The 26,108-nt window shown below is 45.3% G+C and overlaps 1 protein-coding gene across 1 annotated transcript in view; it reads left to right on the top strand.

Moving 5' to 3' along the window:
• The first annotated feature begins 238 nt into the window (after positions 1–238).
• The window catches only part of SLC28A3 (solute carrier family 28 member 3), a 75,639-nt gene continuing 49,769 nt past the window's right edge, over positions 239–26,108 (top strand). The window contains exons 1-5 of the mRNA XM_084834188.1: positions 239–409; positions 11,758–11,850; positions 13,009–13,091; positions 19,232–19,323; positions 25,825–26,014. Coding sequence (XP_084690314.1) covers positions 350–409; positions 11,758–11,850; positions 13,009–13,091; positions 19,232–19,323; positions 25,825–26,014 — 518 coding nt within the window. The 5' untranslated portion in view covers positions 239–349. The remainder of the gene's footprint in view (positions 410–11,757; positions 11,851–13,008; positions 13,092–19,231; positions 19,324–25,824; positions 26,015–26,108) is intronic.

Genomic DNA, 26,108 nt, shown 5'->3' on the forward strand with positions numbered 1-26,108 from the left:
CTAGAGGCTTGCCCATAGGAGAGGTAATGAATAAACAAACATGTGAACTTCTTCTGGATGGCTCAAAGCCATGTATTAATCATCCACTTTTTTGAAATTTCACAAGCTTGGATTAATACTCTGGTTTCAGTATGAGAGTGACTCCACCAAAACACAGGAAAGTGGAGCAATCAATTCACTGTAAGAACTGTGGGTGTGGCTACAGTCAGGTAAACTTGAAGTAGTTGAAAGATACTGAACACACAGCTTAACTGGATGTTGTTGCTGGTCGCATAGGAGCACAGCCACAGTTTGAAAAGAAGCTCACATTTTGTTTTGTTTTAAATAAACCCTTGTTCTGGCTAAACCTATGGCTACACCAGAGGTTAATGGCACTTTTTCCCATAGCTACAGGAATCCTGCATTTGAGGTAAGCCAAAAAAGTTTTTTATTCTTTCTAGAAGGCTATGGAACAGTGTTGAGGAAGAGAGATTTTCTGCTGTCCACAGGCAACGATTTTGCAATCGCTAATACACCTGCCAAGGTGTACAAATGATACACCTTGCCAATGCAAAGTGCTCTTGCCTAAAAGACTGAACACAACTTGGATGTTATGAACAGAGGCTCCATTTACTGCTTTCCTTTGTTACTTATTGTATCAGTATAGCAGAGCAATCCTGTCTTTGTTTGGACTGAGGGCATTTATTAGCTATGCTCACAGACTTCATAAACACTGTGCTTTCTGCTATCATTTTCATTGCTCAGCATCTCAGACTACATTTGTGATGAGCAGATTATCTTGACTGTGTTTGTAATGTTGGCTCTATGACTGGTTTGGTATCAAAGCAAGCACTTGTCACTATGACTGTAAGCATCCTCATCTGTTATGCTAATAAAAAAAAAGACAGGAAAAGAATCATACCTTAAAATGTATCAGCACTATCAATAGTATTTTGTGAAATAGCTCCTGTTTCTATGTGCATATTCTGTTAAGCTCTTGGATAACCTGGGGTTGAAGCCCAGCTAGGGTGACCGGGTATCCTATTTTATAGGAGACAGTCCTCTATTTTGGAGAGCTAGCAGAGGACAGTCCTCTGTTTGAAGGTGTCCTCTATTTGATGGACTGTGCAATCTAGTCTTTCCTCCCATGCCACAGTGTCCCCCCCCCAAATCACATACACCCCCCATCTGCAATTTGGCTTGGGAAGGAAGCTCCCATTGGCTTAATGAGTGCTCATGTTATCCTATGAGTGTAGAGGGGGAATATATGCATGTTCCCCCACACCTATTATGCACCCTTTAGCCAAGGTGAGTGTGTAGGTCAGCCCTTCATCCTTGATTGGCATACATAAGTGGTAGTCAATTATACTTATCAACTGGGCTGGTGTCATACTTTGGGGGGTTTGGGCATGGTGCTACTGATGCCCCCCCCCCGGTGGTGGCAGTTCTGATGCGTCTGCTATCTGCATGCACACACCCCACACCACTGTTTCCCCAGAACCATCTATCGCTGCCATTACTGACTCATTTTACCTCACAAACAGGACATGTTTCCCTGGTGGGTGGCAGAGGAGATTCTAAATGGAAGCTGAGCCAGTACTCCACTCCATACCCACCGGCCGCCATCTTAAATTACCCCAAATGCAATTCCTGTTGTTGATGTTGGGTTGGGCTGGGCATTGTATTTTCTATTAAAAGACCCTTTTTTCTATTAAAAGACCCCAGAGTATTGGGGTCTTTTAATATGGCAGCTGACCAGCATGGAGCCAAGTGCCAATTTAGCTCCTCTTCAGCAGTGCACTGCCCACAGTGTCAGAACAGTTAGAGAAGGGCCCTTTTGAGACTGGTGGCCGACAGCAGCTGCCCATCCATACCAACCCCTGATGCCAGGCCTGCTTATTAGCTGCCATTCTGTTTATTATATAATCCATAGCAACTTACAACTGAATATTGGGAAGTCATGGCAGCAGAAGCTGTGGCTGCCTTCCCATGCACACAAGCTCTGTCTTTGTTGTCACGCCTGCGTTAGTAGTCCATAAAGCTGGAGGCTGTGATCTACCAGTTTCCAATCCTTAGAATTCCTTCCATTATTTCTTGTTTAGTTTTTATTATAAGTTTCATACAGGGTTTCAATCAGAACCAGTCAGAAGTCTAATTTGCGAATCACCTTGGATAGCTCCTTTATGGTTCTGACTGGTTCTGACTGAGAACCGGATCCAATTCTCCGCCCAACTGTCATCGGAGTCACCAGCCTCCACTGGTTTCATAAAAGATAATGAAAAAAATAAAAGAGGAAAATATTGCATAACAGAATGTGAAATGATAGAAAATGAGTCCCCCTGCCCCCGGCAACAAAAAAAAATCAGTAAAAAAGCCTGTCAATACATAGCAAACCTGGAAGAGGGGATAATAATATTGACCAGATGAATTGACTGGAACAGATGTACTTTAGATTTTTTTTTCACTTTAAAGCACTCCCATTTGATGTGCTCCCATTTTGATTGGAGCAGCAGCATGAGAGAAGTGTTTAGGCCCTCCCCATCCCCCAACCATCATTCCACTATAAATTACATCCCCACCCCAAATCTATTAGAGTTGTAACAGAAAAAAATACTAGCAACTGTACTGTGCCTGCATTTTTTCCAGTACAGGGTCAATAGGAGGTTGCAAGGGGGATGGTAATAGGTTGCAAAAACAGGGACCGGAAGGCCAACTACCACGTCCACCTGTACCACTGATCAAAACTGTGGCCCCTTGCAACTACTTTAAAGTAGAAGAGGGGGAACCCCGAGAGAGCCTTTCACAGATCTCCCATATCCTGTGTGGTTTGGCCCCAGTTATACATCTCAGTTCTCAGAGGTACACAAACAGGTTAATGATTAAACTTAAATAAAGAGGATCAATCAATCCTAAAGTAAATCGTACCAGTTAATTCATCCTAGAAAGTAAATAAGAGAATTCTCAGCATATATCAACAGCCCAATAATCTGTAACTTCTTTCTAGTGGTCAAAAAGCCATGCCAGTAGCCCTTTACAGACATGAGAGGGGTTAATATTAATGCACAGTGGGAGGAAAGAGGTTTTCCAACAGCATGATTCCCCCTATTTCCGATGTTCAGGCTGTTGAGTGCCATTGTTTATGTATCCAAAATGGCACCACACACACATACACATGAGAGGGAAGTATCAGCAAGTTCGGGGCAACCCTAAAGTTTGCAGAAATACCTCCCCCCCCCCGCAAAAAAGAAATCCTGTAGGAAAAACACAGTAAAGGGGGAACCCCACAAAGCAGCCCAGTGAAATGCTCACTGACTTGTGGTGCAGGAATGGAAAAATGAGTTGGAGAGCGAATGGAATGAATATTGTGGGAGACAGCATGGCTGATTGACTGGAACAGTGAACCGGAGCAGTCCACACTGTAATGTTTTGTTTAACATCTCACATGTTTAAAAATGTGTAATTGTTGTCATATTGTTCCCTACAAATCTCCCTTAATACAAATCCAGTTGCTTTATCCTCTCTCGTGATATACCCTCTAGACTTTTATCTTATTGACAGAGTCAGTAGTTTATCACACTTGTATCCAGCAGGGTTGCCAGCTTTTGCAATTACCCTTGTAGCTGTCCCTTTAGCAGTAGGTCCAGCGGCAGCAATTAGCAAATGAGAATGCTTTAGCTGCAGGCCACAACAAGCTTCACCCACTGATTTCTTCAAAGCAAAACTCTCTTAAAGGCATAACAACAAGCCTACTTGATTGGTTGGTTGTTGTTGTTGATGGTGGTGGTGGTGGTGGTTGTTAGCAGAAGTGGCTGAATAAAGCAGACTGCATCCAGAAAGTGAAGGGCTTGGAAAGCTTACTGACTCATAAACAGATAGATCCCCGGCTAAGCAGCCAGAAGTACAAAACAGCTTAGTTAATCGGGCCAGACTTCTAACAGAATGAAACCTCTGCTACTACAGAACATACTGAACATGCTAGCATTTTTATATAAAAGAAACCCAGGCTAAAAGGAAATTTATTTGACTCCACCTGGCTACTAGGACCCCCCGCCCCTTGTGCCCCCTATTTACACCCAAGGTTCTCTGCATCCAGAGCTGTTTGTTCACTTGGCACCCTGTCCTTGCATCCACTAACTACTTTAGAAAGACCAAGAACAAATTAACTCTTAGCTTACCCCCTTATTTGGTGTGATCCCCACCATTGTTATTTGCACAGTTGTTTCATGGCTAGTTGGCAGCTCTAATATCCCACAAAAGAAGTGCAAGACAGCATAACATAGTGGTGATGGGGGGGCTGCATAGCTGAGATAGAAACAGATGTTGGCAACTGGCAGTGATAGGAGAGGCTCCGCATCAGTTTAAGTGGGACTGGGCATAACTGTTGCATCTGGGTTCACCCTCTATGATCTCAGCTAGTGAGAAGAACTGCAGTCATGGGGGAAGGGCAAGTAAGGAAAATACAGTCAGGGAAGATAGAAACAGCCCAAATTGCATAAGGCACATTGAGGGTTTGGGGCCAGGGAACCTTCCCACAGCAGTACTACCTGTCGGAGGAGACTGAAGCAGCCCCGCTTATTTTATATAATTGTAAGACATCCTGGGGATCCATTTAGATCAAAATGCAGACTAGAAATCAAATAAATAAATTTTCCCCATTGTGTACACACCTCTTTCTTTTGTGACCCTGTCATCTCTCACAAAACAGGTTTGCAGACTTCTGAAGTGCTGCAAAAACCTGTAAACAGAGGGCTGATCTACATTGCGCCTGCCATTGCAATGAATTCAGCGTCCTGTCGGGTTAAACGCTCTCGCATTAAAACGTGATTATCCCCACTCACCCATTTTCCCTGTTGCGGTGCTTCATCGAATGTGTGAGCTCGGTTCACACTCGAGTGCTGTGCTGTTTTCCTGCTGTTTTCCTGCGTGCGCTTGACTGATCTCGGAAGCTAAGCAGGGTCAGCCCCGGACAGTAATTGGATGGGCGACCGCCTGGGGATCAGGCTTCCTGCACTGAGTAGGGGGTTGTTCTATCCCTTCAAATGAGACTAAGTTTTACCCCCTCCTATCCCCTGCTCCAGGTTTTTTTTTTAATTAAGGCATTATCTTCGAAGAATCGTGGCTTCTCCACGATGTTTTTTTTTCTAATTCAGGGATGATCTTCGAAGATTCGAAGATGTGAAGCTTCTTAGTCTCATTTGAAGGGATAGAACAACCCCCTGCTCAGTGCAGGAAGCCTGATCCCCAGGCGGTCGTCCATCCAACTACTGGTCGGGGCTGACCCTGCTTAGCTTCCGAGATCAGACAAGTGCGCACATCCAGCCCTTTGCTTGTTGCTGAGGGAACGGGGGCTGCTGAGGAAGCTATGCGATCAGTAGCCGGAAGACGACATGGGGCCATCAAGAGCTGTGATTGGACAGGAGGGAAATACAAACACTGCCGTATATGGATGGGCAGGGGAGGGGACTACGAACAGCTACGGTAGCGAAGGCAGAAAATCAGAGCACATTAAGGGCAAATACCGGGATATCAGGGTATTGAAAGCGGGAGCACGGAAGCGGGAAATTCCAGTTCCGATTCGAGGCAGCTACTGTGTAGTGTGAAAGACGGGCAGTGAAACCTCATTGGAAGCAAAAAAAACCCTGTAAGTGTAGATCGGCCCAGAGACTGAAGTGGTGAAATGAGTTGAAACCACTGGCCACAATGCACTATTATGCTTTGTGCAGCTCTCCAAAAGTATAGCGCCTGTCTCCGGCCATATAGTTAGGCTGGAAGATGGTGATAGACACACATGACTTTCCCCCATGACTTGGCAGAGATTTGAACTAGAGATTTGAAGAGTATTGGACATGAACCAGAAAATGTCTTGATTCAACTCCAGTAGTCAGCATACTCTTCCATGATGGTGCTCACTGTGATGGTAATATGCTACCTAAGATGGCATTGATACTACATCATTCTAAAAAAAGTGATAGTTTCCAAGAAATATGTGCACTGACAGTATACCTCAGCACTGGTGAGACTTGGTTTAGGTAACTGTTCAGCTTTTTATGGTGCCAATACCTAAGAAGGATATTGCCCACAGCGTTACAGACGGTATTAAAGCTTCATCTAAGCTGATGTTTCTGCCTTTCTGAGTGTTTCCCCATGCCTTGAAATAGTCTTGGAGTACATTCCACTGCGAAATTCTCCCGCACAAAATGGAGAGAATATCCAGGTGAATTTTGCCTTTGTGATATAACAACATCCACTGGGTTTTGTTTTTAGCTGGGCTGTTTTTAAAACCATTCTTTTCTGTCAGACACCTGGACACAGTTTATGCACAAAAGCACAATAGAAATATTTTAATAAATAAGTGGAATAAAAGAGTGCTTTGACTAAGAGATTTTGGAGCAGACATGAGATTTCAAGTAGGGATTTTTCAGCTCATATGTCATCCTGAGTCACTTCACTCTGCAATGAGGAACTGCCGCTCCTGTCAGTTGTGTGGTTTTTTGCGGAATTAAAATCTCTTGAAGAAATATGGGTTCATCAGGTTCAAGTGACTATTTCAAACAAGCATTAAGCTTACAACAAACCCTGAAAAATAAAGCTTTGTAATGCATCATGCTTATTGCAAAAAGCAAATAACAAAAGCCAACAAAGTGCATGCATCAAACTGAACTGAGTGCTGTGTAGAATTGCACTGGGTGAGTTGGTCAGTATCAAGGATCACAGCTGAAAGAAGTTAAACAGGGCTGGCCCTACCATTAGGAGGAGTGAGGTAGATGCCTCAGGCAGCAGGTGATGGGTGCTGTGGAAGGGGCAGCAATGGCAGCCCCCTGGTTATTCCCCTCTCTTGGAGGACAAAGCTGGGTGTTCCAGATGGCTCTCCTTGCATCCCTTAAAGTAGCCTGCAGTTCTCAGGTTCTCGTCTCCAGCGCTGAATCAGATTCAGTTGCCAGTCTACTCAGCTTCTGTAGGTGGGATGGGGGGACAGCATTTTGTCCTTCCCTCAGGCAGCATGATATCTTGCGCCACCCCTGGCTAGAGACAGCTCCGTCAACAGAATTGGCACTACTAAGTCCACTGAAATCAGTGAGCTCAGGTACACCTAACTCTGTGTAGAATCAGTCTTTCCACTGCATATACCATATGTCCAGTTTCTGGAATGATAGATTAAAAGAGGCAGGTAACTGGCGGTGTAAATCACTACAAACTAATCCCTCCCACCTTCTCTGGGACTGTGCTATTAATAATTATGTCACCTTTTTATAATGAAGTAATAACAAGAATCATAGAATCAATCATAGAATAGTAGGGTTGGAAGGGGCCTACAAGGCCATCGAATCAATATGACCTTTTAAAAAATCCTATTCCATTTCTTCAGACTGTTATGGGACATATACCTATAAAATGGGGCATCTCTGAAGAACAGAGAGCCTGGTTTTATAAGGCTTCCCTCATTGCCTAAGGTCTCTTACTGCAGAGGTGGAAAGCCACCAGGTCTCCTGATCAATGGGATCAATGGGTGAAAGGCCTCTTGGAGCTCACAGGTGAAGAACCAGTAGTTGACATAAAAAGGGAGCGGGAAGATGAATTCCAAAATGTCTGGCAGAATGTTAGAGATCTACGAGGACTGAGGAGTTGAGGATATGTTCCTTACCATTGTACCATCCAACCCTCTGTACTATCAACATTAGGCTCAGTTTTATTTTTCGTTATCTTCCTTTCCTTTCAAATTCTCCTTTTCCTTTTCTCTTTCCCCCCATTCTTTTGCTTTCTTCCTTTTCTTTTTTCAAAAATTTAATGTCATAGTAGGTAAACGAGCAGATGTGAAAGTGATAACTGTAAATGGTTTAAACTTTAATAAGTAAGACACAGAACTTAACACATGTCAGTGACCTGAAGGGAAGGTTGTGGGAAGGACCCTTGGGAAATGGAGGCTAATTGTTAAATGTGTTGTACCATCAAGGGTATAACTGGGAAGGACAGAGGGGAATTCCTTTTATTGTTTAAAAAACAATACCTCCAAACCTTTTAATAATCAACAGCAACAACATCAGACAAAACAACACACACTTGGGCATGACCTTTATTAGCACCAACCAAAAGGCCACAGAAGTGTGCAAGTGAGACAGATCTGAGTCGCAGCCGGCCTTTAGGTTTCCAGAAATGGAAATCAGCCATTGCTTCTCTGACCCAGAGTGCATTGCTAGGTTTAATCTGATATCTGCTATACTCTGCAAATCTCCATTTTGAGACTGCGTCTAAATTGCAGACCTCGTGGACATTGGGGGGGGGGACTGTTCTGTTTGTGTTTCTTTTTCCCGCCCTCACTCCCACTTTTTGTACCACCTAGCCTGATGAAGAATTCTGGAGAAACCAACAAACTTTTGCGGCATTAGGGTTGGTCCTAATAATGGTATTGCCCAAATGTGTTTTATTTTGTTTTTTTTCTCATGGACCAACATAGCTACCTTTTTTTTAAAGGTGACAGAACAGCTCTCTTTGAACATCTCCCCATCCACTGAACAGGTGGAAAGGATCCATAGGTCCTGTCTCCAATGTTAGTCCCACCCCCAACCTCTGCACATTCAGTATACGGCAGCCTTTCCCAACCTGGTGCCTTCTAGATGTCCTGAACTTCAACTCCCATCAGCCCCAGCCAAAATGGCCAATGGTCAGAATTCTAGGAGTTGTAGTCAAAAACATCTGGAGGAGACCAGGTAGGGGAAGGCTGCTATAAGGTCTGAATAATGGTTCTACATGCATAAACGAGCCCTTGCTATCTTCTACTGAATGTGCCACGTTGGGGGCATGTTGGTACTGAGGGTAGGGCAGCAGGCATGGTCTAGCATCCTGCCCCCCATGCATCCAGTGATCATGCCAGTGGAGGATTGTCTAAAGAGGGATAAAGTTCCAGCGGTAATAATGGTAGCTGAAATTCTTGGGTATAAGCTGATTATTATTATTATCACCACAGGAGATCCATACTTCTACATTTAAATCTGCCTTCGTGCATGACATGGGGGAGGGGAATGCAATTTAAGGTGGCGGGGAGCGGGGAGATGGCGGAGAGGCCGGGTTCCACATCTTTCCCTACACAGCCTAGGCCACCCATCTGCGGTTTGTCAAACAGCCCACTTTACTTGGGAACGGTGATGAATTAGACACAGGCTGCCCACCATCATGTATAGCTTGACCCTCATTTGGAATTACTTAAACAATAAATAAGTGCTAAAAAGTGAAGTTACTGAAGAAAAGCGAAAGTACTTGAAATGCTGGCTGTGTTGTTTTCACCTATTTTTCAAGCTTCTTATTTTCAAAAGAGTCTCTGAAGACTAGCCACTTAACTAACTGGGGGAGATAAAGCTGGATTATTTTCTAAGAACTGCTTTTGAGCCAAACAAAACATTTATGGCTTGAAGGGTGTAAACGGCCTATCAACCAAAGGCTACAAAACTTGCCAACCTGCCCCCTCATGCTCAGTTGTTCCTCCCTGATCAGTGGAGAACAGCTCAGCGAGGAGCAAAGGCAGGAAGGAGCAGGTTCAGCAAAACCTTCATTACCACTGCAAGAGGAAAAACTGTTTTGCAGTCTGTGTTGCAAGGTGTACAGTAACAGCTCCTTCCTCTGCAAGGAGATCTGCTGCAGGAAGTTAGAAAAACTCAAGTTGCATGAAGTTTTCTTCCAGTTTGCATCTTTGTTGCGAAAGGAAATAGAATGCAAAGTCTTCTGTATCACCCTCCCCCATCAAAGCAGAGGGGGAAATGTGTCAGGAAAGGGGCAAGGCTCCAACTTCTGATTCCTTGCAAATATGCAAACCCAGGTTTGGACGTAACATTAACTATGGGGATTTCTACACCAGCCTAAAATCCTGCATTTAAAACAGGGCTTTCCACTTCCCTTTTAAATGCAGGATCACAACTGATTCCCTTTACACGTGCTTCCTTCTCTGTAGATGGCCATTCCCATAGCGTTATGTTTCCGTGAAGAGGCATTACGCACGCTCCAGGCTCAGCAATACTTGTTCCTGGGTTCCTGCCCCTTTCCCTCCCCTTGCACATTAGTGATGGATGGGGACTGACACACGGACAGCCCCCCCACTGATCTCCCCGGGCCCCGCCTCCTTCTTCCATGCTTTTGGCCAGTCCCTGCCGCTCAGCTGCCCTGCTGTTCCTCTGCTCTGCCACACTCCCCCTCGCTGTTTTTATCCTTACCCATATACAGCTCTCCACAAAAAACATTTAGCAAACTTCTCCTAGCATTTGTGTCTGTTTTTATACTATGAATAATAAAATGTACTGTATTATTGTATCATTTACCTCTGCATTCACATAGTCTTTTTTCCTCTTTGTGACTACCTTCCACAGAGTGTAACTAACTCAGGACCATGAAGTTGCAGTAATATCAGTAGGGATGTTAGAGAATTCCGCCACGGATCCCAGGGGGGCCGAATTCCAGTGAATTCAGCCCCCCGGAATCCGTGGCGGAACGGAGCAATCCGTCCCACCACCCCGCGAAAGCCCCGCAAAATGGAGCCTACCTGGCTGCAGCTCCGGCTGCGGCTTCGGCTCCAGCGGTGGCTCCAGCGGTGGCTGCTGCTGGGCTGCTGCAGACGCAAATGGCATCCTGAGTAGGGGACACCATTTGCGTCCCTATGGTAGCCCGTGATAGGCTACGTAAATATTTACATAGCCTATAACGGTTAAACAGGAATAACGGGAATGCAAATGGCGTAGGGGATGCCATTTGTGTTCCCGTTTTAGCTGTCATAGGCTACATAAATATTTACGTAGCCTATCACGGAGAAAACGGGAACACAAATGGCGTAGGGGGCGCCATTTGTGTTCCCGCTTTAGCCGTGGTAGGCTATGTAAATATTTACGTAGCCTATCACGGGCTACCATAGGGACGTAAATGGCGTCCCCTACTCAGGATGCCATTTGCGTCCACAGCAGCCCAGCAGTGGCTGGAGGCCCTGCTGCGGGTTCGCCCGGCCAGCGGCTCAGCGGCCTGGCCACGGAGCAGAGCCAGCCGAGCAGGATTCCGGGGGGGGAGGAACGGATCACCTCCCCCCCATTGAGCATCTCCCCCCCACTGCGGATGTCCCTGGATGAAACCAGTAAGTGTTTCGTACATCCCTAAATATCGAACACTATGAACAAGTTCACACATCACAACAATGCAGGGTCTGAGGAGGGCAAACTTTGGCCCATAGAGTTGCTCATTTTGGCCTACAGTTGGTTGGGAGCCCTCCATGGGCCCCTCCCCAAGCTCTGCCCCTTAGCCAGTTGGTTTGAGGAAGAGGCAGTGGAGAGGAATCCCCATGTTATCTCTGATCTGTTAGTGGAGATAACAAGGGGACTTCTGGGCATCCTGTTCACCCTCCCAATGGGAGGGTGAGCAGCATGAAAGGGGAATTACTTTGTTATCCATGCCTCTCTCTGCACAGAGAAAAACTATGGGTGTGGTTGAATGATGTCACTGGAAGGGGAGGGGCTACAGGGAAGGGGCCTGCCCTCTAGACTTCCAACCTACTGGCTTAGTCCAGTAGGGCAATCTGACTCCTGGACCAAAAGAAGTTGCCTGTCCCTCTTGTGAACAAAGTCAGGATGAGCGCTGGGCTGGTTCCCACCACCACAAAATAGATTGAATGTCTGAAAAGAGCTACTGTCCATCGTTCGTTCTGATTCCTTCTTATTGAAGAAGTGTGGATGCCACTACTGTTGTCCAATGTGTTGGCCCAGGTCTTCCCATTTGATCTCCTCTACTGTCTTCAATGATTGTGCCTTTTAGGAGGATCCTGGAAGTGCCATTCTGAACAAGGAAAATGATACTGCATTTAGGAACAGGAACCTGGAAAGAGGCAGTTCTCTCCATCATAACCACGTAAGAGATTCTTCTTTCACTAGATGCCTTCAAGCAGTTCTGAACCTGCACCAGAACCAAACTAAGAGCTAACTACACTTTACTTGAAATGTGTGGTCACATCTATCTAATTAAAATGTATCAGCCATGCAGAGGGGAAGAAATTAGGTTTTGGAACCATGGCACATGGGGGGTTAACCCTTTCCTGTGCCCACAGTCCTGACAAAAATCACATACACCGCTATTTTTGTTGGGAGGGAAGCTGTTATTCATGTCTTTAGCCCTGTTGTGCTTGATATTTAAAACATAAAGAACTGGTGAAGATGGCAGGGGGGAGTCACACCGAGACTGTGGAATGGGGGAAGGAAAGCTATCAGCCTTTGCCCCAGCTGGGGCCCCAATCCAAACTGAGATTCCCACACTGGCTGCTGCTTTTTTAAATTGAGCACACACCAGAGCTCAAGACATAGATAATGTCACATCTGGTTTGCCCCAGAGATATGCACTCTCTCTCTCTCTCACGCACACGGTCAAACTACAGCTTATGCTAATTGTATAGCATGTAGCCAAGGCTGGTCTTTCTTTTTACTCTCATGTAAGCATACACAGCCTCAGTTCAGATCAGGGCCATGGCACTCTGGGAGGGGTAACTTAAATCTTCTGTCCACCTCCCCCCAACTTGTTTTTTTCCTAAAATTCCCCAGTTCAAAAAAGAAGCTTCAATTGACTCTAATGGAGACTTTTTTCTTTCTTTTTTTAAAATCCCCTTGCAAGGGGGGGCATTTCAGGGGGCGGGGAGAATGTTTAATGCTCCTCTTCCAGAGTGCCAGGGTCCCAGCTTGAATTGGGGCTGTGCACAGTTAGATGGGAGTAGAAAGATGAGAGTAAAAAGACATGCATGTCGCAGCTAAGGCTTGTCTTAAATTTTACTCTCATGTAAGTGCACTATACAATTAGGTAATATGTAGTTTGCCATGTGCACACACAGAGAGAGATAAGACTATCTCGGCAAAATGAGAGGATGCTGATGCTGGGAAGCACAGAAGTTCTATGCTGCGTGGGAACTAGCTGCAAATGAAAGTCTCATTTTCCCTATATCTGCTCTCTGAAGTGTGATGCCAGAAACAGTTGATAAGGACCACATTACAAATATTGTTTTATGCTTCCTTTTCCCTCCAGTATGATACAAACATCAGTATCGAGAGTGAACATCAAGTGAATGCACATGAATCAGAACAAAAAGAGAAACCTGGGTCCAAAGGGTAATCATTTCATTTTGGATTCTTCACGTACCACTTTCATCTGTATTCTCTTTGGCAATCCAATATTCCTTGCCACAATTTCAGAACTTCAGAGCTCCCAGGAGTAGAAGTCTATTCCAGAGATCACTCCTGGACTTTGGACTCCTCATTCATCTTGAGTGTGTATCTTGCTCTTCCTCTGGTAATGCAGAGAAGTGTGTACAGGGTTGTCCCATTTTGTTCTCACAGAAAACCTTGTGACATCATGAGAGACAAATGATTTGCCCAAAGCCAATGACTTGGTCTGCACAATCACTGCAGCTTAAAGAAGCCACGGTGGCTAGTTCAAGCCACAGCACTTGCCAGGCACTATTTGTATTACCACCTGCCAGGGCACAGCTTGTCATGTCATCTGAACCCAGGCCGCATGGCTCATTTGAGGAGGAAACAACCGCCAAATAACCCAGCAACTGCCCACAGGTTATTTGAGGGTTGTTTCCCTCTTAAACAAGCCATGCCACTTGGGTTTGGTCAACACAACAAGCCACACCTGAGCAGGCAAATGGCACCTGGAACAGGACGGGCCAGCTTGTTTAAGCCAGGATGATCGTGTGACCTGGGAATGAACTTTATGGCAGAACAGGAATTTGTACACAGGTCTTTCAGGTCAGTATCCAACTCTCCAGCCACTTGATTATGCAGGCTGCCATTATGGGTGAACATCTTGCAAATATTGCTAGAATGAAGCAGTAGAACAGGGGTGGGGAAAATGTGGCTCTCCAGACGTTGCTGAACTAGCAATCCAGTCAGCCCTAGCCAGCAGAGCCAATGGTGAGGGATGAGTGGAGTTGCAGTCGAACATCATCTGGCAGGCTACACATTACCCAACCCAAAACTGCATGAGTAAAGCATATACTTTATTATCAGAATGCGAACAAATAGATTGAGTGAACCTTCTGTTTAGATCACTGATCTGAGATAACAACAACAACAACGACAAAGCTTGAGGGCTGGATGGGGAATCCATGAAGGCTGCATCCAGCCCACTGGCCAGAGGTTCCTCAGCCCTGTATTAAAGGTGGAGAAGCCCTGCCCTCTTTTGCATCCAGTTATTCAAAGCAGGCCAGCTCTGGGATTTAGAGGGTCCCAGGCAAAGTGCCCTCCAGTGGGTTACCCCCCCCCCTTCATCAGTAGACCCTGGTAGGTTTACCTGGTGTCGATAGTGGGCTGCAACAGCAGCAGCACTCTGAACAGCACCAGATAGCTGCCTCTAGCTGCCATTTAAATTCCCCACAATACCCAGAGCAAAGCTACATTGGGGGAAATTAAAATGGCAGCTCAACCCAGCTATCTAGCACTACTAAGAGCTGCCTTTTTAAGGGGGCTGCAGAGCAGGCATCAGTAGTGGGCCCTGGTGGGGCACTGGCAGCTGCCCAAGGCTGCTGGGTGATTATGCCACTCCTGACCCTAAGACCAAGTTTGGATGACACGCCGTGGCTCGTCGTGGGTTAAATAACCTACAAGTCACGGCACCCTCAGGCAGCAGTTGGCATATAACCCCTCTTGAGGGTTGTCATGTCTTGTGAACCCAGCGAACACAGGTTAAGCGAGGATTAAACAACCCTCACATAACCCTAAAACAGACCATGGGTTTTGCAAGAGCTGTTTAACCCTTGTATTACCCACATTCACATGACACAACCCCTGAGTAGGGGTTGCATATTCAAGATGGTGGCTGTATGTGCCCCCCAGTTAAATAACCCACTGTGGGCTGTGTGTCATGTGAACAGCCTTTAAGACTGAACCCCAATACTAAAATTGGCCTTTGCCAGTTTTGCAAAAAATGCTTGAACGTGGTGTATCTCCTTTGGTACATAGATGAGCATAACAACTACAAAAAATGACAGTATTTTTTTTTTAAAGTAGCTCTCTAACTTTATCATTGCTGCCCTACTTCTAAGTAAAGCAATATCAATCACTATTATAATTTGGGAAAGAGTGGCTTCTCAAAGATAAAAATGACTAATGCCTCTCACTGACTTCCAATATTCATCAGCTACAAAGTTCTGGAATTATTCCACAGAATTAAATGGGACTACTCCAGAGAAAATGCTTGGCAAATTGCAGTAAGATGCCTGAATAATGCCGCAAATGCTTCCCAAATTTCCCTGAAGTGTTCTTAAAATAATTAATTTATACATGGCGGAGATTGCTGATATAGTGAGTCATCACAAAAAAAGCTCCTGATCTTAGAGAAACTAATTGCTTTTCTATTTTAGCTTTACTATCATACTCCATTGAGCAAATCAACAACATACAACCCTTCTGTGCTCTGCTCCAGATTTTCTTCTGATTTATAGCCTGAACCACAAGCTAATTGAGCTGAAATGGAATGACTAGGTGTTGCCAACTTCTCAGATGTGGGCTGGATTGCTGCTGTGCCTTTAACAGCAACATGATATGCTCGATAGCATATGAAGCTTTTCATGGCAGGAAGATAAAGTCTATCTCCTGCTAATGACTGTAGATAAAGCTACTGTTAAAGGCACAGCAACATGTGCCACCAAAACAGTTGGCAACACTACTCTAATTTGAATAGGTTTTGGCCAATTGATTGTGAGCTGAAGTCCAAGTACTCCATTGAATTAGTTTGTGGGAGGTTATAAAGGGCTTTATTTTCATACAAGGCACAAAAAATGGGAATCCATAGAGGTTTAATTTTGTTCAGATAATGTCTATTACCCCTTCATGGATCACTGCCTTGTTGTGGCGAAGGGGCTTGCGTAACTCAGTGAAGCCATAAGCTATGCCGTGCAGGGCCACCCAAGACGGACAGGTCATGGCAGAGAGTTCTGACAAAATGTGGTCCACTGGAGAAGGAAATGGCAACCCACTCCAGTATTCTTGCCAAGAAAATCCCATGGAACGTATCACAAGGCTAAAAGAGATGACACCAGAAGATGAGCCCCTCAGGTCGGAAGGTGTCCAATATACTACTGGGGAAGAGCAGAGGGTATTTACAAGTAGCGCCAGAAAGAGTGAAGCGGCTGGGCCAAAGCCAAAAGGACACTCAGCTGTGGATGTGTCTGGTGGTGAAAAGAAAATCCGATGCTGTAAAGAACAATATTGTTTAGGAACCTGGAATGTAAGATCAATGAATCAAGGTAAGTTGAAGGTGGTCAAACATGAGATGGCAAGATTGAACATCGACATCTTGGGAATCAGAGAACTAAAATGGACAGGCATGGGCGAATTTAATTCAGGTGACCATCATATCTACTATTGTGGGCAAGAATCCCACAGAAGAAATGGAGTAGCACTCATAGTCAACAAAAGGGTGGGAAAAGCAGTACTGGGGTACAATCTTAAAAATGATAGAATGATCTCAGTACGAATCCAAGGCAAACCATTTAACATCACAGTAATTCAAGTCTATGCCCCAACCACTGAGGCCGAAGAAGCTGAGGTTGATCGGTTCTATGAAGACCTACAACACCTTCTAGAACTAACACCAAAAAAAGATGTCCTCTTCATCATAGGGGATTGGAATGCTAAAGTAGGAAGTCAAGAAATCACCGGGATAACAGGCAAGCATGGCCTTGGTGTACAAAATGAAGCAGGACAAAGGCTAATAGAGTTTTGCCAAGAGAACACGCTGATCATAGCAAACACTCTTTTCCAACAGCACAAGAGACGACTCTACACATGGACATCACCAGATGGTCAATATCGAAATCAGATTGATTATGTCCTTTGCAGCCAAAGATGGAGAAGCTCTAGACAGTCAGTAAAAACAAGACCTGGAGCTGACTGTGGCTCAGATCATGAGCTTCTTGTTGCAAAATTTCAGCTTAAATTGAAGAATGTAGGGAAAACCACTAAACCATTCAGGTATGACCTAAATCATATCCCTTATGAATACACAGTGGAGGTGAGGAATAGATTTCAGGGATTAGACCTGATAGACAGAGTGCCTGAGGAACTATGGACAGAGGTCCGTAACATTGTTCAGGAGGCAGCAACGAAATCCATCCCAAAGAAAAAGAAATGCAAGAAAGCCAAGTGGCTGTCTGATGAGGCTTTACAAGTAGCTGACGAAAGAAGGGAAGCGAAAAGCAAGGGAGAAAGGGGAAGATATATCCAACTGAATGCAGAGTTCCAGAGAATAGCAAGGAGAGACAAGAAGGTCTTCTTAAATGAACAATGCAAAGAAATCGAGGAAAACAACAGAATGGGAAAGACTAGAGATCTCTTCAAGAAAATCGGAGATCTCAAGGGAACGTTTTGTGCAAAGACGGGCATGATAAAGGACAAAGAAGACAGGGACCTAACAGAAGCAGATGAGATTAAGAAGAGGTGGAAAGAATACACAGAAGAACTATACAGGAAAGATCTTAATGTCCCTGATAGCCATGATAGTGTGGTCACTGAACTTGAACTGGACATCCTAGAAAGTGAAGTCAAGTGGGCCTTAGGAAGCATTAGTAACAACAAAGCTAGCGTAGATGACAGTATTCCAGCTGAGCTATTTAAAATCCTAAAAGATGATGCTGTTAAAGTGCTGCATTCAATATGCCAACAAATTTGGAACACTCAACAATGGCCGCAAGACTGGAAAAGGTCAGTTTACATTCCAATTCCAAAGAAGGGCAACGCCAAAGAGTGTTCAAACTACTGCACAATTGCACTCATTTCACATGCCAGCAAGGTGATGCTCAAAATCCTACAAGCTAGGCTTCAGCGGTATGCGAACCGAGAACTACCAGAAGTACAAGTTGGGTTTCGAAGAGGCAGAGGAACTAGAGATCAAATCGCCAACATTCGCTGCATCATGGAGAAAGCAAGAGAATTCCAGAAAAATGTCTACTTCTGCTTCATTGACTACGCTAAAGCCTTTGATTGTGTGGATCACAACAAACTGTGGCAAATTCTTAAAGTGATGGGAGTACCAGACCACCTTACCTGTCTCCTGAGAAACCTGTACGAGGGTCAAGAAGCAACAGTAAGAACCAGACATGGAACAACCGATTGGTTCAAAATTGGGAAAGGAGTACGACAAGGCTGCATATTGTCACCCTGCTTATTTAACTTATATGCAGAGTACATCATGAGAAATGCCGGGTTGGATGAATCAGAGGTCGGAATTAAGATTGCTGGGAGAATTATCAACAACCTCAGATATGCAGACGATACCACCCTAATGGCAGAAAGCGAAGAGGATCTCAAGAGCCTCTTGTTGAGGGTGAAAGAGGAGAGTGCAAAAGCTGGTTTGAAACTCAACATTAAAAAAACGAAGATCATGGCATCTGGCCCCATCACTTCCTGGCATATAGAAGGAGAAGAAATGGAAGCAGTGACAGATTTTACTTTCTTGGGCTCCAAGATTACCGCAGACGGTGACTGTAGCCATGAAATTAAAAGACGCTTATTCCTTGGGAGGAAAGCTATGGCAAACCTAGACAGCATAGTAAGAAGCAGAGACATCACCTTGTCGACAACGGTCCATCTAATCAAAGCTATGGTTTTCCCAGTAGTAATGTATGGCTGTGAGAGCTGGACTATAAGGAAGGCTGAGCGCCAAAGAATTGATGCTTTCGAACTGTGGTGCTGGAGAAGACTCTTACGAGTCCCCTGGACTGCAAGGAGGTCAAATCAGTCCATCCTAAAGGAAATCAACCCTGAGTGCTCATTGGAAGGACAGATACTGAAGCTGAAGCTCCAATATTTTGGCCACCTAATGCGAAGAGAAAACTCTCTGGAAAAGACCCTGATGCTGGGAAAGACTGAAGGCAAAAGGAGAAGGGGACGGCAGAGGATGAGATGGCTAGATAGCATCACCGATGCAATGAATATGAACTTGAGCACACTCCGGGAGAGAGCGCAGGACAGGAAGGCCTGGCGTGCTATGGTCCATGGTGTCACGAAGAGTCGGACACGACTGAACACCAACAACAAAGTCTATTAGGCTAGAATCAGCCCTTAGCTTGGGTAAGGATGGGGTCGTGGCAGATAATAAAAGTAAGATTGCTGCACAACTAATATGCAAGCTGTTAATATTGTTCTGTTGAGTACAAGATCACTTATCTATATGTGAAGCATTGTTCATTTTAACATTCTTAATTTGCCAGTATTTACTTCCCCCTTTGCTTTTGTCATTCTAGGTATCTCAACAAGAAATACGATATGGTCGTTCACTTTTGCAGGAAACATAAAACCAGAATTCGATATGTGATTTATGGAATACTAATAGCAGGTATTTATTGGACAGAACGGACACTGGAGGCAGGGCTAGGGAAGGTGCATAACACTGTCTGGGCAGGGGCCTCATTGGACACATGGAGCCCTGTCACATGATTCAACACATGAAGGGGGTTACAGTTGCTAACAGTCTGTGGAATTACTGAGAGTCCAGCAGGAAAATATTTTCTTGGTAGTAAGATTCCCCAACCTGGATCCCTCTAGATGAGAGCCAGTGCGGTGTAGTGGTGAGAGTGTTGGACTAGGAGCTGGGAGAACTGGGTTCTAGTCCCACTCGGCCATGGAAGCCACTGTCACTGGGTGACTTCGGGCCAGACATTCACAGACTCTCAGCCCAACCTACCTCACAGGGCTGTTGTAAGGATAAAATGGAGGAGGAGGAGGATAATGTAAGCCGTCTTGGGTTCCTTGCAAGAGGAAAAAAGGTGGGATATAAATGCAATCAATCAATCAAGTTATGTCTACTCCAATGTAATCCCTTCAAAAGACATTTGTAAGAGCCATCCCATGTGTGTGGCTGCCACAGTATCACAGTAATGGATGGTGCTTGTGATGTTGGTATAATAAGACCCTCAAGTTCCATGAAATTAAGCTGGAAACAATAAGGATTTCTCTCACAATCTTGCAATACTATCTCTGCCACTATTTGCAAATGCAAATATAACCACGGGGTGATTTTTCTGAAGGCCAGAACATAGGAAGCTGCCTTATACTGAGCCAGGGCCAAACTAAACATTCTTCAAATTCAGATTCGGAATGTGGCACTCTGGGAAGGGGGATTTAAGCCCCCCCCCCTTTTCATCCAGAGAGCCTCGTGTGGCGCAGAGTGGTAGACAGCAGTAATGCAACCAAAACTCTCCCCACGACCTGAGTTCGATCCCAGCAGAAGCTGGTTTTCAGGTAGCCAGCTCAGGTTGACTCAGCCCTCCATCCTTCCGAGGTTGGTAAAATGAGTACCCAGCTTGCTGGGAGAAAGGTAGTTAGGACTGGGGAAGGCAGTGGCAAACCACCCATCTGCCAGGAAAATGCCGAGGAAAAACGGCGTCCCTCTAGGGGTCAGCAACGACTCGGTGCTTGCACAAGAGGAACCTTTCATTCTGAAATTCCACCCCACACCACCCCTGCAGGGGATTAAGGGCACAATCCTGTTGAGACAGACGGTTGCCTCCAAGTTCCTCTGAAGTCGGAGGCCACCGCCTATTCAATGCAGGGCAGCTGAAGCACGGAGGAGAGGATTCCTTCCGTGCTCTGGCTACCCTGCAGTTTGCCTTAGATGCCCGGTTTGGGGGAGGGGGTGAGAACGAGGCTGGAGACCACATAGGAAGTTGTCTAAAACAGCTTCTGTGGTCTCCTCTCCTCCCTGCCCCCGGGAATGCCCCCCTTTCGCCCTGTCTGTGCTCCGTGTTATGAGCATGGACGGGCACAGAGGGGCAGCAGCCGTGGTTCTTTCCACCCTGGCTACGAGGGGGAGGGGGCAAGGAGCACAGTTTGCCAGCTACGAGCTTGTAGCACTGTCTATGAGCTCAGGGCTGGGAAACTGAAAAATCCTATTTCCCCCAGATGCTGTCTAGGGGACACAGGATTGCTCTCTGATAAAATAGATTTTTTTAATCAATGGAGATGTGTGTGTTTTCATTTTTAACCCCACATGGGTGATGAAATTTTGAGACAAAAACAGGGGGGAAGGAAGCTTATATACTCCCTCTCCCAGAGCTCCATGGTCCCGATCCAAATTGGGGCCATGTGCATTTACACTGAAATAAATAAGCCAATTGTGCATAGCTTTGCTCTGCTATGTGAGATTTGAAGATCATTTAGTTTGGCCCTAGGACCCTTGGTCCATCTAGCCCAGTATTGTTGACACTGACTAGCAGCAGCTCTCCAGGGTTTCAGGCAGGACTTTTTCCAGTCCTATCTGGAGATGCAGGGGATTGAACCTGGGACCTTCGGCATGCAAAGCAGGTGCTCCAGCTAGGAATGTCAGAAGAATCCATTTGTGAGGTGGAGCTCAGACAGCTTTCCCCAATCAGCCACCCTGGACTCCAACCTGACATCTGCCAGCTGGCTCAACTTGGTCCATATTGAGTTGGGCCAGCTAGTGGATTTTCTGCCTTTGCATGGCTGTGGCAGCAATGGAGGGTGAGACAGGAATGCTACGGCCCATGGTGCTCCCCTCTCAGCCTCCCACTGCCGCTGCCATGCCACCGCCACCGCTGCAAAACAGTTACCCCTCTCTTTCTGTTGGGATTGGCCCAGCAGCCAGAGACAGAGGGACGACAGTTGCATGCCGCCATCACAGCAGAAAAGTAGGAGGGGAGTGTTCCCCTCCCGCTCTTCCGCTGCAGCACCACTGCTGCTGCGCAATGTTCCCTCCATCCCTGCAGGGACAGAGGGAAAGTTGCGCTGCCGCCACTGTGGCACAATGTTCCCCTCCATCCCTGCCATCAGCCAAGACCAAGTGAATGTCTCAGGATACCTGAGAGAGTGCCTCCTTCCCTACCAACCTGCCCGGTCACTGAGGTCATCAGAGGGCATGTTCCTGGTGGTTCCACATGGACCTATGGCCCGGTTGGAGACCACCAGGAGAAGAGCCTTTAGTATGGTGGCCCCTTCCTGTGGAATTCCCTGCCTTTAGAGGTCAGGCAGGCACCAACATTGTGTTCCTTCCGGCGCCTCCTGAAGACGTTGTTCTTTCAAGAGGCCTTCCTTGCATGACCAGCCGTGGTTTGTTGAACTCTACTTCGTTGGGATTTGTCTTTTTTTAAAAAATGTTTTAACTCTTTTAACCATTGTTTTATTCTTTTATCATGTTGTTCACCACTCCGAAATCTTCTGATGAGGAGCGGTATACAAATATTGTAAATTAAAAAAATAAAATAAAATGTGTTGTGGTCACAGCAACCACAACAGCTGCAGGGGCTTTCCCCCCCTAACCCGGAATGTGTGCACATCCCAGGTTGGGGGGAAGAAACCCGGGCTTTCAGGGGTGGACCCCCAGCTTGGCCCAGCAGGGCAAGCTGAGCTGGGGGCAGCATTGGAATACGATGGGCCCTAAAAGTGCCAGATTCCCGTGCGATGGACATCCCGAGCTCCAACAATAAATAAATAAAACAAAGTCTGGGTCAAAACCAGCAAAACTAAGTTGCTATTAGGGCTGTAGACATCCCTTGATTTATGGGTCACAATTTATTTGGAAAAGCTGCCTCTCTTATGGTGAATTTATTACATTTTTATCCTACTTTTCAGACAATTATTGTCTCCCAAAGTGGCTCACATCAAGAGAGAGGGATGCGTTCTGCCATCAGGCTTACAAGCTAAAATGAAAAGACACACATGGCAAGGGGAGTAGACGGGAAAGGAAGAGGAGGGAGATTAGTTTTTCAAGGCCAGAGAGGAAGGTGGTGAGCTATGCATGGGCATTAAATGGCACATCAGGCCAGGCCAGTCTTCCCTTGCTGGTGTTCCTGCTTGAATGAGGCTCTTGCTCCTTAGACCAATGGATGGAGCCAGAGCGTCCTTTCCCCTTCCTTCTGCAGTCTTGGAGCCAATGGCTCTTATGTATCCTTTAAGTCCAAATAATTCCATTGCTACCCACAGCAATGAGGAGGACCTATAGGTCAGCAGTTCACTCAACTCCTATTTTCCCTAACCATTGGGGCTGGTGGGAAGTTGTAGTTCAAAACATCTGGAGGGCCCCAGGTTGGGGAAGGCTGAGTGAAAGGGTTGGACTTGATAGTCTTGTAGGCCCCTTCCAACCCTACTATTCTATGACTATGCTATGAAAGTCTCAGACAGCAGGGCTAGGAAAGGCCTCTGCCTGAGCCTTGGAAGGCCTTCTGCCAACTGGCATAAACAGTTCTCGGCTGGGTGGGCTAATCGTCTGACGGGAGGGAACACCCGACACTGCTCATTTGCAGATGATAATGCATTTAAACAAATAAAAAATGCAATATCAGGACTTGTTAAAAAACACACACAGCCAAAATTCAAAAACAGCAATAAAAGCACAACAGAAAAAGCCAAAGGAATTTAAAACCAGTCGGGTGACAACCCATCCAGTGTCCCTCATATTTCTTCCTTTTTTAAAAATCTGGAGACTCTGATTGTATAAGTGACGCACTGTGGCATCCCCCACAACCCTGCAGTTAAGTGAAATGGAAATGCAGACTAGATTCAGCTGAGTGATATTTTTGAGTCTTTGAGACAATGAGCCCATGCCATCTTGCTTTGTAAACCTCATTTCACAATACCGTTCCTTAAAAAAATCTCACCTCCGGTTTTCATATCAGCAATGAAACGTATAAGATGAAGTTATTCAGGGGGCTGCTCTACTCCGGCCTTTACTGAATTGGCAAGGTGGACCCTGCTGCCTCAGTCTTTAAGGAAAGCACAAAGAAGGGAGCATGTCGTAATCACGCATTATCCCACACGTTGGCACTTACCTTACAATGCAAAAAGCCCCACACCTTATATTTAGCAGGATACAACCACTCAAATATTCTGTTGCCCTAGGCACAACATTGAGAAGGTTGTTCTGTATAGCGTTATTTGCATAAAGCAGGCTTTGGTGCATGCATGGCCCAATTTAGAGAACAAGGCCTCTGAAAATATCTCCCCAAATAAATTGTTACATTTTGTAATCAATTCTGCTGTTGTCTGAAGGACTAGGGGGCTTGTGCGCAACAGGAAAAAAAAAACACAGGTCTTATTTAATTACAGTGATCAAAGAGACTTCCTCACTTTGATATGCCATGAAATGGAGTGAGCCAAAAAATAAATCTGTTTACCTCCTCATGGAAGTCCCTGGGTGGAAGCCAATTCTGTTTAGAATTATCAAACCACGCGACAGAATGAAGATGGTTCTTTTTGCTAAATCGTGGTTTTAATTTCCTTTCATTAGATTCTTTGTTTCTTCCAGTGCTTTCCCACAATCCAGATAAACTGGCTACATTGGAATGACTGACCCTGCTTTGGACCATGGACCAGGTTGTGGTCTTGAAGTAGCTGGACCTAGACTGGCCAGGTCTCATTCAAATGGCTCTGGATAGGCTGCAGTGCTTGCATTTCCACAGTAACTTTTTTTTCTGAAAATCTGTAAAAAACAAACAAACAAACCAGAGATTAAATATACATCACTTTAGTTTTACTACCTGCTTCTCTGTATATTTGTGCAAAAAACACAGTATCCCTCTCTGGGCATTCACCCACAGGATTCATACCCCACCGTCCCATCCCCAGCCTCCAGCACTGGTGCGGGGGATTCTGTAGAGAGGGTCCTGCTGTACGTTACAGGCTTCCCCCATACACCCAGTGTGGTTTGGGAAATGCAACATTTGAAGCAACCCTCATGAAGGCAGTCAACAACACTGAAGTCTGGGAAATCAACTTTCAACTTAATTATCTTTCCTTTGGCATTCAAGTTCTTGATTAGGGATAGGTGAGAATTTTGTTTCAGTTCAGTTGTAAGAATTCACCCACATTCACAAGTTCTCCACATCTGAAACAAAGAGAATTTAAGATTTAAAGAAAAATCAAATGTGGGAGAAACAGAAACCAATAGATTTGTCCACCCAGGCCCAGGGCTTAATGCTTTGCTCTTAAAAGCCTGGGTTTGAATCCGTGTGTATTCAACCATGTTTGTGGTGATGAATTAGAGTAACCAACCCTTTTTTCAGGCAGGCTCCTCATCTTTAGTAACTATTTGGCAGGCAGGTGCATCGTGGTCCTCTCCTCGCTGGGAATAGCTGTACCTGTTGACACTGGCTAGTTCAGAGGGGTGAGAATTTCATTTCAGTTCGTTTTTACAAGAATTTACAACATTCACAAAATTCTTCATAGGCCTGGAACGAAATTCGCCTTGCTGCTTTTTGACTCAGGCACAACATAGTAGCATATGACCAGGACACTATAGTGCCCCATTGAAATGCATGGTCCTGGAAGAATTGTTCTCTATGCCCGCTATGCCGATGGCATTCGTGCTGTGGTTATGTTTCTTTTTCCAGCTCCCCTTCTCTGGTAAGCAATAAGGAATTTAAAATATACATATACCTACAAATAAATTAAATACATATCAATCAGCAAATGGTGTTTCTAATTATCTTTTTCAGGAAAACGTGGTGACACTCTTGCTGCTATTCTTAGCTTTGGCTTTATTAATATTAGGCATTATGGTGGCAACTGTACTATCTGCTTTACAAAGGGACCTATCTAGGGTGAGGTTTTTCTGCCATCCTCTGCCCCCTCCCAAAAAAGGACTCATCCTCTTTCTTTCCCCACTTTCTAAGAGTAAACTTGTCTTCAGTAGAATGGAAGATTGTGTGATAAGTGCCTCAACTTATGCAAACAGAACTGTTTGGTATGCTGTTTTCCCTGACAAAAGCTTGGATGAATTGTAGCAAAAGATGTTGTAGGCCATCCCTGGGATTTTGTTTGGGGAGGAAACAGATACGGTATGCAGTGAACGTAACTGATGTGATTATGCTTGTTTCCATGACAGCTTATCTGGCAATGGTAATTGCGGCCTGTATCTTGAATTTTCGCAGAGCCTTGGCCCTCTTCGTACTCACTGTCCTAGGCATCTTTTTCATCTGTTGGGACTTTTTGATAGACAGATACGAGGACAGAATTGCAGAATCCCTTTCTCCATGTGGAAAGTTTCTGAAAGCACAGTGGTTTTGGCTGAAATGGTAAATAAACTGTGGTTTCCTTCCTTTGCAGAGTTAGAACAATGAGATGGCTCATTTCTGTTTAACTCCTTATCATCATATAGTGCTATGACTT

Source organism: Heloderma suspectum, chromosome 2 (genome assembly GCF_057233095.1).
Source record: "Heloderma suspectum isolate Gila_16-S chromosome 2, 16-S_ref, whole genome shotgun sequence".
NCBI lineage: Eukaryota > Metazoa > Chordata > Lepidosauria > Squamata > Helodermatidae > Heloderma > Heloderma suspectum.